The sequence below is a fragment of the Microcebus murinus genome, chromosome 12 (assembly GCF_040939455.1).
Source record: "Microcebus murinus isolate Inina chromosome 12, M.murinus_Inina_mat1.0, whole genome shotgun sequence".
NCBI classification, from domain to species: domain Eukaryota; kingdom Metazoa; phylum Chordata; class Mammalia; order Primates; family Cheirogaleidae; genus Microcebus; species Microcebus murinus.
Window position 1 is genome coordinate 41,973,383 of NC_134115.1, and position 13,569 is coordinate 41,986,951.

The following is a 13,569-nucleotide window of genomic DNA, read 5'->3' on the forward strand; positions in this document are numbered from 1 at the left end:
TTTTAAATATTCTTCTATTTTTTTTTTTTTGAGACAGAGTCTCGCTTTGTTGCCTAGGCTAGAGTGAGTGCTGTGAGCCTAGCTCACAGCAACCTCAAACTCCTGGGCTCAAGCAATCCTTCTATCTCAGCCTCCCAAGTAACTGGGACTACAGGCATGAGCCACCATGCCCGGCTAATTTTTTCTATATATATTAGTTGGCCAATTAGTTTCTTTCTATTTTATAGTAGAGACGGGGTCTCACTCTTGCTCAGGCTGGTTTCGAACTCCCGACCTCGAGCAATCTGCCCACCTCGGCCTCCCAGAGAGCTAGGATTACAGGCGTGAGCCACCGCGCCCGGCCAATATTCTTCTATTAATAGTATTTCTAATTGTTATAAAAATCAAAACATTTTCTCTTCATGCTAACACTTGCAATTACAGTTAAGTATTGTTTTCTTTGCAGAAATGTGTGATAAATCTACCATGCTAACCAGATTCCACACAATTGACATGGTTTTAGATTTCCAGTTTTAAAGAGTCTACGTAGTTTTAGAGTTCCAGCAGGAAGGAGTAATCTCTCTCATTTCTCAGAATTTTTACCTTCGTTCCTAGGACTTACCCCTTTAGGTAAACAACTCTTTTTTGTTTTTAATCCCAAATCTCACCTTTTTGCACGGCAGAAGCCAGTGGATCAGAAGGAATTTGACTGGAACTGGTACAAAGGATGGGTTTGTCATCTTTTAGTTAAACACCAAAGAGTGCTTGTATCCCACAGAAAATCTGTATATTATAGCAATCTGGAGCCTGCTTGGAACTTCCAGGGTAAGGAGGACCCTGACTCTACAATTATGTTTACATTTAAGTAAGAGGTAGAATGTCTGAGTCTTATCTCAATTTCTCTTTGTAAATTTTTCTATTAATTAAAGCTCTGACAAATGAGCTGAAATTAAACAAGCTTGTCATGTTTTTATATGCAGAAATGGGACTAATTTCCTTTCAGCATTTTTAGTGTCCTCAACACTCAAGGTACTTTTAGAATAAAACCAAAGTTCTAGTCTACTCGATAACCCCATTTTGATTCTGAAGTTACACTGGTACTCATATAGCAAGTTATATTTGGTGCAACTATATTTTTCAGTGACTATGAAAAGAGAAAAATGTTAAATAAATATTTCAGAATAAAGTTCTAATTTCCCGTAATTAAATCTTGATTTCAGAAGGAAGCTCTGGTAAGACTGCAACATGCTTCATTGCTACAAAAATGTTCCACTCAGCTGTGATTATAAATTAATAAGATACCTTTCCATTAGAGAATCTAGTTAACATGGCATTTCTGCAAATATTAAAGATTTAAGGGCTCAAAATTGCCTCAAAATACTTTCCGAGAATATAGGCTTTCAAGGGCTCTCTTTTTAGTGTTATTTTTCTTTGCTCATCAGCATAGTTCATGGGGACACTTCTGAGGAAGCAGTATTTTTCTTCCATATGTCAACCATCATTTATTTATACTCTAATCCAAATGTCCTTGAGAAATGCTAGTCAGTACAATAAACGCAGATGAAGAGATTATGTTACTTCACATTTTTCATGACTCCGTAAGGCTGGGGAAACCCAATCATTAGCTTGGTAATGGTAATACATTTCCATTGGCATTTCCAATACAAATGCCAACATTTGTATTGGAAAAGATCTGTTTCATGAGTAGTGATGGGTAGATCTCTGAAGTACAGGTAGTCCTGCAGTCTTCTGAGTTCTTACGTGAATTAGAGATTTGCAGATAAGCCTCCATCTGTGAGATTCTTCCATCTAAAGCCTTCCTTTTTCAGCACAGGGAATTCTCCTTTTTATCCACAGCCTCTCATCTCATGTTTCACATTTAAAGGGCTCCCGAGGGACAAAGCAGCCCTTTGCAGTTCAACTTTGGTGTAATGAGCTGGTGGGCTAGCTTCTCTCAGACTGAAGTGGCAGGAGCTCCTACAATATATATTTCAGAATGCACTCATTTGCCGTAATGGGACAAAAAAAAAAAATCCCAGGACCATGAAATTGGTGTTGTCTGAGATTTGGAGTGTGGTGAGGGTGGAGATCTTCTAGAATAAGCACCTTCTAGAATTACACCTTATAATACTGCAGGCATTTATTTTGAAAGATACGGAGATGCAAAAATTGTATCTCATCTTGTAAGAAATATTCATGTATCAATCTTCCTGGAACTATTAATCCATGTTCCATTTTTACTATTAATAGAATCATGAAGATGTACCCAGTCAGTCATAATAATTTGTTTTCTATGGATCGATATTCACATATCCTGTAAATAAATAGGTGATAAATCCCAGGTGGGCACGTGTAGGGCCAGTTACATTTAGAGTTTTCTGGAGCATACATAATTGTGAGGTTTTCCCTTCCTACAGTCCTTGGTTTGCCATTTTCCTCGTCTTTGAACCAAAACACAGTTCTTCCCAGGCTGAAAGTGTTGAGGAGGTCTTCTCTTTCCACTGGTGAAGGTGACAAGTTCACCACCGATCCACTCCCAGTGCCCAGCACGCACTTGGTCATTCAAACCTAGAGTGAACCAAAAGAATGTGCCAAATGACTTTCTTTATTGCATTTAGACCTAGATATCACATCTAGTCTGTTGCTCTGAGCTCAGTTATTACATGCAAACATGGGCCCAGGTTCTAAAACAAGGAATAGGAACTGAGAATACTATAAGACACAAGTAAGAGCATAAGGCTTGGGGGCCAGGCAGATCTGAGTCCAAATTCTAGCTCTACCACTTGCTAGTTGAGCATCTTTGGACAGGTTACTCAACTTCTCTGAGTTTTAGTTTCCTCACCTGAGGAATGGGGATAAAAATAGTATACCTGGAATTGTTTTGAGGATTGATTAACATAATACATTTAAAACTTTTACCATATATGTGTTTCATAAATAGTAGCAATTGTTATTCACATCAACCTACACACAGAACTCCTATCACAGGGAAACAGATGTTCTCTTGTCTATTGTTCTTCTTCCTCGTTGTTTAAATATCCTGGTTTTCATATTTGCAAGTAGCTTACTATGCATTATTTTCAGTCTGAAGCTTAAGATGTATCAATCTGCTACTATTCCAATAAAAAGCAGCTTTTCTCTACTTGCCTCCCTTCTCCCACTGGCAATTTTTGCAAATTACACTTTAATGTTGCAAAGCTTCTGTAATATTTTCTTAAAGGAACATTCCTGCCCTCCCCCACTCCCTTCCATAATGGAAATAAAAAAAGAATAAAATGAGAAAAGAATCTCCTGCAATAGCATGATCTGACATCTCCCAAATCAAATTTGACCATGAAAAGTCCTAGATCCATAGCATATTACCTTCCCCCAGCTCATTCCCAGTCATTTTTTTTTGGGGGGGGGGTGTAATTAAATGAAATACCTTTGGATAGAAATACCCTGTGGTCTTCTGGATTGTTTTCTTGAATTATTGGTTAGATGATGATATGCCAAAGTACTTCGTGAAGACAGAGCCTTAAAATTAGTCATTGTGGGTATAGAGAAAACTTATCGTCCAGCCTTTACTCTTAATACTCTTAGATCATTTCAGAATTTAGAGACTCACTGAGTACTACAGAAATTTTGAGAAGCCAACAGTGAGTTTACTATAGTTCCTTCAAATCAACATCTCTCAGAAGTAGTAAGAATATTGACTTTAATGTGTTCTGAGAATTCTATTTCTAAAGTGGCTTGAAAAAAATTATTATTGTTGAAACTGTAGAAAATATTACAACTTCAGAAAACAAGGAATAAAATTAAGATCATCTATAATTTTTGAATGGGGGTAAATCATTTCTAATTCTTTGGCACATATATATGTATTTATATTTATACATACACCACATGGATATAAACTTCTTTTTTATTCTAAATTATTTCACACTTCATATGCCTATAGACCCTACATTTTTACTTAGCACCTTGCCACAAATGCATTACCTTATATATTTTATATATAATATGGATCCAATGCTTATTTGTCAAATGAATTAATAAATAAGCATAAGGTATTTTTGTCATGTCTTTATTACTTAATGGCTTGCAAAAGCACTAAATATTAAACATTCCTCCATATGGCTATACTATAATTTATTTAACCATTCTCGAGTTATAGCTATTTCTAGATTTTTCACTTTTAGAAATACTATTGCAATGAATTCTCTTACCTATCAATCTAACCACATCCTTAATTAGCTCTTGGGGATAGATGTCTAAAAATGAAAGTATTATATCAAAAGGTTTAAGAGGAGTTTTAAAAGATAGATGGTTTAGGCTAACCATCTAACCATTGCCTATTATTGTAAAGAAAGCACAATCATTGGGTTCATGGAAGGGAGCAGCGAGTGGTGGTGCCTAATCTCCTCATGTCCTTGCCTTCCTCCTCACTGTGGCACAGATACTTGCCTATCCAAAAGGGCTTTCTCCCACTGATGTCCCAGAGCCATTGCATGTGCTGCCTGGAGAACACGGTTACAAGGCTACCCAGGTACCTACACACACACAAATAAAAATGAGAGTGTCAGCGACAGGGAGTTAACATTCCTATTGATATAAAATGCATAACAGAAATACAAATGTTTAAAATACAAAAAAAAAGTACATATATAGAAAGAACTTTCCAAGATTTCAATACTCTATTTTGACTTTTATGAGTGTCTGCATGGCGGGGGTAGGCAACATCAAGGAGAGTGATCTTTTATTATAATATCTGGGCTTTAAAGCACAGATCAGTAGGTTTTAAACATTCTTTTTGGAAAATGAGCAATTGCCCGCTAATAAAAATCAATTACTTAATGCCAAAATACTATTCTTCTGATAATAAGTTTATTTCTAGCTGGTATAAATTTGGTAATTATGTAGTTACTTTGATCATTAAGGAAACTGAAACTAAGCATTCAGATAAAATTACTTGATGTCTAAATTTGGAGCTTGGTGTGTTTAGTCAAATAAAACAATAATTATGACCCTTTCCTTATATTCAGTGAAAGGGGCATAGCCCTACTGTCAAAATTTCATATATTGTGTAGAAATTAAAATACCTGTTTTTACAAACATATATAAAAATTTTCCCATAAAATAGAATTACTTATGAATTATTTTTGCAGCTAGCTGAATTATTTCTAGAAGCAATATGTGATTGAGCCTAATTTCCTAGCAGTGTTTATTAAAAGATCTTTAAAAATGCTTTAAGTAAAAAGTCAATAGATAATTATTTTCTTCTTTAAAAAAGTCTCAAACAAAAAACAAATACACAATGTGTACCTGTATCATAACATCACATTGTACCCCATAAGCAATACAATTATTATTTGTCAATTAAAAATAAAATTAAATTTAAAAAGAAATAATTTTGAAATGTTTTTTTAAAAAATCAAACAAGAAAAAAATAAAATCACCATGATCTTCTTGCCTGGTTAATATCCACTGATATGAATAAAAGTAAGAAACAAAATTAGCAACACATGTATAAAGTTTGAATTGAACAGCTATTGAATTGAATTCTATTTGTTTTGCCTATGTCTTTTCAAAATTCAGATCCATTTCTCTGCTTTTCCAGACCATATGTGGTGAATGTCTTTTGTTTCTTCATGATTTTTCCCACTCTAATACCAGCACTTTGCTGTTCTACAATGCAATGGTGATTTCTAGGCCTTGCGAGATACGCAAGATTTTTTGCCCCTCTACTAAATGGCCTCAGGTTGCTGGATGGGGGTTTTGTGACTTGGCCCTGAACTCCTTATTTACTGTCACTTCCTGTCTGACAAGTACAGCAGGTATGATGGGGCATCTCCTCTCCTTCCTTCCTTCCCCATCACATCCAATATAGTCATTCTACCATGCTGTGGGCTTAGAACACAGAATGTCAAACTTGAGTTAAATGCCAAGGAAGGGCTTGAGTAGCTGTCCCAGGCACTATGGAATATTGGACAGAACATGGGAAACCAAGGTTCCACTCCCTGCTCTGCCCCTTAATTCCCTTACTGAATTCCCTAATTCCCTTACTGAACTAATTCCCTTACTAATGTCCCCTAATTTTGCAGTCTCTACTTCATTATCAGGAAATAACAGGTTTTATTCATGGATTTTTAACATCTCTGGCTTGAAGATTCTTAAAACTATATTTAAAACAGACTGCGTAAAATCCATTTTATCTGCTCAAGTACATTATCAGTTTTCTTTTGATTCTCCAAAAAGCAAGAAGTCCTAAGGGAATGAGATGGGGAAATAGTTGTGCTTCAGATAGGTAAAGTATTTAGTGATTCACAAAAAAAATATTTGGGTATTTGTATGTTGATTATTTTATATCAGCTAGAAACAAACTTCTTGTGAGAAGAATAGTATTTTGACATTAAGTAATTAATCTTTATAAGTGGGCAATTGCTCATTTTCCAAAAATAATATTTAAAACCTATTGATCTGTGCTTTAAAGCCCAGATATTATAATAAAAGATCACTCTCCTTGATGTTGCCTACCCCCACCATGCAGACACTAATAAAAGTCAAAATAGAGTATTCCTTTTCTTTTATGGTCACATACATATAAAATATGATAGATATTATCTCTATAGATATGTATATATATGATATAAAATAATATACATAGGCACATATATACAAATAAGAATCTTTTCTAGAGAGAATTAAAAACAAAACCTTAATTTTTTCAGTTATAGAAATAAATATCTATTTCTTTGAAAGTTTTTGATTAAGTCTAGGTATACTTCAGGGTAACTCAGGCCAGCAGGGGTTCCAGACATTCCTGTGGGAAAACAAAATGGTTTCACAGATAATGATCTATAATAATAGAATTACCAAATGTACAATGACTGCCTTAGGAAATGAGCAGATGAGATTACTGGATGTAAATTCAAGAAATGCCTAATCTAGGAGTCTGGCTCCTTTGAGTTAGAAAAATAATAAAACACCCATGGGCAGGAAGAAGATTGGAGATTAAAAAAAAACCTGAGTTGTGTTAGCAATCTGATTAAGGAGAAGGGCTAAAGTAAAATTTGCTGTCCTTATTGAAACATGGGTGTGTAAATGACTCACTGTAAAGGAGTCATTTACAGGTACATATACCAGTGAGGGAGCCTGAGGAATCACAGCCCAGAATCAAATAATGGTCCCTAAGACCAAATCAAAACATACTATATGCACAGTAATTCTAATACAGAATCTAAAACCATCTTCTAAAATATTTACTGAGAAGGTAGATCTCCAGGTTATAAAATGTAAACTGTGAATTTACATCACAGAAGGAATTGACCATGCCCAGAGGAATCCCCATTTTTAAGCCAATGGGATTGGAGAAGAAGGGGACAAAATGAATCAGAAAAAGAATGGATGAAGGAAAGCATGGAGGGCCAAAGGATGAATGAAAGTATGCTGAATGGGAAGAGACAGACTTGGGGTTCAGAGAAAAATTATACTGAGGAGGTGGCCTTGCCACCCAAAAACGTTCCTCCTAGAATGTCTGATCTAAATAAATATGGCAATCTTTTACTTTCCTTTTGATTTGCTTTTTATTTGTTAGACTTTAAAAAAAAAAATACCTGTAACCATTCTTCTTGTCCTTTTGAAATAAAATGTATATTAAAGTATCATGTAAATGTAATCAGATAAAATATTTATATCTATTCTTTCAATTAAAATTTTAAAATTAGAAGTTTTTCATGTTAAAAAATCTCACACTGTATATGTTTTCTTTACCTCCCTTACACACCTTGGAATACCATTCTATGTGATATTTAATAGATATTTTAATTTCCATACCAATATAGTAGGTAATTTAATTTAATTTAAAATTTTAATTTCCATACCAATAGGCAATATGCAATTTGAAAGAATTTATATTACTGATAAATAATTAGCTGCTTTCCAAAATATGTTAGAAAAGTTCCCGTTGTCCCTAAAACCTTTATCTTGTTCTGAGAGCTTTTCCAGTTTTATATTTAAAAAGAAGACACATTTTTACAGCATAAAACAATTCCCTGAGACCAGAATTTATCAAAATAATTTTAACAAAGTAGTTCTGAACTTGCTATAATATCATGTTTGATCTGTTTGATATAATCGCTAATCCTTTTGACTTAATAGGGGAGGTAGAAAATTTTCAGATATGAAAATAGACTTTATAATGTTTTTTTCCCAGAACAAAATGTCTTTTCACTTATAGTAGTTCTAAATACCACTTATGTTCTTATCTATGCAATCAACAAATATTGCTTGCAAATCATATTATTACATTTAGGTCCAGAGAACTTCATAACTGTTTTGGTAAAGTTTTTTTTTTTTTTTTTTTTTTTTTTTTTTGAGACAGAGTCTCACTTTGTTGCCCAGGCTAGAGTGAGTGCCGTGGCATCAGCCTCGCTCACAGCAACCTCAAACTCCTGGGCTTAGCAATCTTACTGTCTCAGCCTCCCGAGTAGCTGGGACTACAGGCATGCGCCACTATGCCCGGTTAATTTTTTTGTATATATATTTTTAGTTGGTCAATTAATTTCCTTCTATTTTTTTTGGTAGAGACGGGGTCTGGCTCAGGCTGGTTTCGAACTCCTGACCTTGAGCAATTTGCCCGCCTCAGCCTCCCAGAGTGCTAGGATTACAGGCGTGAGCCACCGTGCCCGGCTCAAGTTTTTTTTTTTTTTTATATTTTAACTTATTTGATATCACCAACTTATCAATAAAAAACCTGAAAGCCCCTAATGAACATCTATGGTGTCTTTAGTCGTGATTAGGTCATGAAATACACCAGTGAAGAAACAGGTGATTTAGCCAGTTTTTAAACACACTTTAAAACATTTATTAGCTTAAAAAAATCTAGGCATAATTTACACATAATAAAATGAATAGGTTTTTAAATACTCATTTTGATGAGTTTTGACAATTGTATATACATCTATGTAGCAACCAACCAGAGTAAGACATAGAACATTTCCATCACTCTAGGACATTACCTCTTGCTATTTTCTACTCATTCTACAATCCTACCAGAGATAATATTTTTTATTTCTAGAACCATAGATTATATTTTCCTATTCATACAGATGAAATCATACAATATGTATTCTTTTGGGCTGCTTTCTCTCTACATTCTGTTTTTGTTTTATCCACAATTTAGCCATATTCTTAGAAGTTTCAGTAGTTCATTCTATTTCATTGCTTATAAAACAACTTATCAAAAAAACCCTCAATTTATTCTCTTGTTGATAAAAAAATATCAAGTACTACTATAAATCAATAACAAAAAAGCCCAAATAACCCAAATTATTATTTTTTGAATAAAGTTATTATGAAATTATTTTGTATAACTTTCTTTAGCATATATTTGTATTTCTTTTGGTTAAATACCTAGGAGTAGGATTGTTAAGTCATGGATAGATAGATGTACATAACTTTATAAGAAACTGCTAGACAGTCTACAAAGTTGGACCACTTTACACACTCACTAACAATATACAAGAATTCTATTCTACTTCTTCATCAATATTTGGTATTATCATCTTTATGAGTTTAATTATTCCAGTAGGTGTGAAGTGATATTTCACTGTGGCTTTTTCATGTACCCATTATCTAAGGGTGTTGAGCAACTTTTCATTTACCTATTGGCCAATTAATTGTGCATGTCCTCTTGTGAACTCTCCAATTCATTTGCTATTGTTTGAGCTGCCTCTTTGTTATTGGTTTATAGGAGTTTTTCAGAATTCAAGACCTTCATCAGATATGTGATTTGAGAAAAAATTTCCTGAATGTGGTTTGGTCTTTCATTTTCTTAATGGTGTTTTTAGATGAGCATAATTTTAAAATTTGATGAAGTATAAGATCTGATCAATATCAACCATGGACTTCTCTAGTCTCAACTTCCAGCCATGGGGCATATTAGTCTAACTGTGTTGTTGGGATAATATCCAGGTTGGCAAAAAAGGAGGGCGAGGGATAGGAACATATGCATTTTTAAAGTCCTTCTGGACTAGATAAATTTTGTTGTCATTATCTGACCACAAGTCATCCTTCATTGGATGTTCTATTATCCAATGAGCCTTTGTCCAACTTGTCTAGCTTTATAATCATCAGTGCTTCTTATATTGCTAGTGACCTGATGCTATAAGGCTTTTCATTACTATATATTTTCAAATCAGTGGGCAGGATTCCTATCACATATAAGAACCTGCAGTGCAGCTGACTCAGAAAAGCTCTTCTTGATTTTCTCCAAAAGATCGAGATAGAGAGACCAGAAAAAAAAAAAAATTAGCAATGATACAGCTTTAACAGGAAAGAGCTAAGTCAAATACATTATTAAGGTCAGTCACAAATCCATTTTGAACTACCGAACTCCCCCCAGGATCCTAAAACAAAGCCAGGCAGATATTAGATACTCAATACTTGTTGAATGAATGAAGCAGCCTTATAGTTCCATAAGAAAACAGAAAAAATAGTGGAAAAGAAAACATCAATCGAAGGTGAAACAGGGTGCCTTACTGTTCCCTGCAAGCTCGGGCAGCTACGTTCCAGGTGCCTTTCTCCTCTGTGATCAAGATGTGACAGTAGCCTGAGTGCTGATGCCACCCAGTTGGGCAGGATTTGTCTTCTACAACCTGAAAAATAGTTGTGTGCGTTCACGTCATAATACTATTTACAATTTTGAGTCTGCTCTCAGCATAAGGAAACCTATGAGTCCCCTAACTTCAATAGGGTGGCTTTGCCACCACAAGGGAGTCAGCCCTAATCCCAATTCTCTACCTTGAGACATGCAATGGCTTCTTACAAAAAAACACTACCACAGTCAGCAATGTTTCAATTTTACACCTCTTACATTCTGATAATTAAACGAAATAAGTGCACATCCTCTTAAATTGTGTTGATTTAACTATTAATAATATATTTTGAAAAATAACACTTTGGGCCATTTTTTCCTCTTGGCCTTCAAGGTCTAACAAGGGCAGGCAGATATAGCAGGATTTGAGTCACTCACCAGCGCATTCCACCTTTATTAGCTTATATCACAGGGCACAGTGCAAACACAGGTGCCTGGCTGCCCGACCCATCTCCTACCTTGGTTTGGGGGCTCCAGGCTTTCCAGGAAATCCCATTGCATTGATAGAGCTTTTGGGTGCTTTCTTCAAAATGGAAGAGCCCCTTTAATTCCAGAGTGCAGTTCTTTGCAAATGAGGGCAACTGGTCCTATGGTAAGGAAAAACAACTTAGAATTGACTTAATTTAAGTTGATCATAAATTTACCTCCTTTTGGGTATTTATTTGTTGGGAAGCATTTGTGTTCAGTAAACCTCCCCAAGCTTAGAGGCTATTTTGTGAATTAAGTGTGTTTATGACCCAGCAAACAGCCTGTTATAAGGTGAGTAGGAAGGAAAGAAGATTTCCATACCTGTCTGGGGAAGTGTGAGCCAGTTGTGGATTCCACCTTATCTGCCTGAGGCAGCTCTGCCACTCTGGTTGCCTTTTGTGGCTGACTAATGATGGATACTTTGGCCTTCCTTGTGTGAGTTGGGGAACTGTCATCCTCTAGTTTAAAGGAAATCATCCCATCATACTTGATGAAATCACCAACAACAATAAGGAAAAAACAAACATCAAGATAGCAAACAAAAAAAAATTGTTGTAAAAATGAGCAATTCAAGAATTTGATCAAAGCAAAAAGATGCAAGAGGTTTTCTTCTGATCACCCAAGCCTCTAATTTCAAAATATTTTTAAAAGAAATATAAACATACAAAAGATATAAAAGAATAGTTTCACTAAATATTTTGTACCCAGAAACACAAGAGATTTAGCAGTTCTCTGACAATGCTTACATTATAGATGGTGTCTGTTCCATTTCTATAAACAGAGGATGGAGGAACCTAAAATCAACAGAGAACAAAATATGAACAAAATTGGCCTGAATAGTAATTAGCAATAGGGTAAAACCATGCTTCCAGCAAGATCTTATTAACGTTTGAAAAAAATTAAAATATATATTTCTTGAGATTTCCCATGCCCAAATCATTGCAATTTCAAAAATCACTAGGCTTAATCACAATTTATGATTGTTGTGTTGATTTATACATATATAGTACCAGTTAGGGAGAAAAGATATCTTTATTTTTTGAGAACATCTATAGTACACAGAGGTCCAAGAAAACACACACATGCACACACACACACACACACACACACATACACACACTCATGAAGAATGTGCCTGGTTAGAATTCTGTGCTAACAAGGTCAAAGCCATGGCTTCCGCACCCCAGTGGATCACTTAATCTCACTCTGTTTCAGGGCCACTGGTCATTACCTATCTGTCTTCATCCCAAAAGGAACCAAAGCAGAAATCATATGGATGAATCAGTATATCTTTCACCTCAATTAGTACAATTAATGAAGCGGGGCAGCCTCATGATCTTTGTATACAAAAAGCACTGCATAACTGTGTAAGGAACTCACTTACTATGAGAATCAAAACAACTGCTTCAGTGTTTCACAATACTTAATATCTTTTGATTCTTTTAATGTATTCTACACATCAACTCCCAGCAGGTCCCCATCCTTACCGTTTTGCCATTCCCGTGGGTCCTAAGCTTCCTTCGGGAAATATCTGTAGAATCAAAGCCCCGCAGGGTGTCTCCCCTGGTGATCGCCAGCCACTTGGAAGATGGAAGAGGTCTTCTTTCCAGATGAAAAGAACCAGAAGTGGTGGGTGAGGAAGACCCTGGGGGCAGTGGGCGCCAAATGCCCTTCTCCCATGTGTTGTTCTTGCTTTGGTTGAGGGAATATGAAGGATGGCACTGTCCTGGAGGCAGGCAGGATGGCAGGCGGTCAGTTCATTTTACACAAACAGATAAAGGATCACATTGACACAGCTTCTGGAGCAGCTTGTCATTAAACTTAGATGGATGATTCTCCCACCAGATGTTGCCTTTTTGCCATTTGCCAGAAACCCCTTTATTCTTCATCAGTTTCCATCCAGGAAAGCTGTGCCTTCTGCATATCTACAGGGTGATTTCATAGTCACGAAATTGATTTCACAAACCCCAAATGAAAATCATTGTCACAATTTTATAATCATACCATATACTCCGGAGACAGTTTCACTTCTCTTCATATTACAGTACCCCTCAATATACCAAGTTTATTCACTGATCAACTATTATTCCACAAATACTTTGAAGTGGTCATCAACTAGAGGTGGAAATTGGAATTGTTTAAAGGTGTCATAGAGACAAGTTATAAAAATTTGCACCCAACTGTTACAGGACAAAGACCCAGTAAATCTTAACAGAGCTGCTTATATTGGAAACCTCCCAGGTTAGTATTTCTGGGAAGGCATAAAAAAAAAAAAACCCCAAAAAACCTATGGTCATAACTCTTATCTGTATATTTTATATTTCATATATCAAGTATGTATTTAATGTATTTTGTGTATTTACTCTAAACAGAAAATTCTACTAGAAAATAAATAAATTTGGTAAGGAAAGGTAGTAGGGAGAGATGGTGCGGAAACATGGATATTATAAAGAAAAGAGGACAGTGCCTATGCTTATTATAGGGTG

At 35.4% G+C, this 13,569-nt stretch overlaps 1 protein-coding gene across 5 annotated transcripts in view; it reads right to left on the minus strand.

Moving 5' to 3' along the window:
• Positions 1-148: 148 nt before the first annotated feature.
• Positions 149-13,569, minus strand: part of FREM1 (FRAS1 related extracellular matrix 1) — a 137,982-nt gene continuing 124,561 nt past the window's right edge. For 3 of the 5 annotated variants that reach the window (XM_076008744.1, XM_076008750.1, XM_076008749.1), the window contains 6 exons: positions 12,571-12,809; positions 11,830-11,877; positions 11,405-11,569; positions 11,074-11,202; positions 10,501-10,616; positions 2,485-4,511 (listed from right to left, as the gene is read on the minus strand). In XM_076008744.1, coding sequence (XP_075864859.1) covers positions 4,346-4,511; positions 10,501-10,616; positions 11,074-11,202; positions 11,405-11,569; positions 11,830-11,877; positions 12,571-12,809 — 863 coding nt within the window. In that variant the 3' untranslated portion in view covers positions 2,485-4,345. Of the gene's footprint in view, positions 4,512-10,500; positions 10,617-11,073; positions 11,203-11,404; positions 11,570-11,829; positions 11,878-12,570; positions 12,810-13,569 lie in introns of those variants that run through there. The other 2 variants (XM_012769645.2, XM_012769648.3) reach the window with 2 other exon arrangements.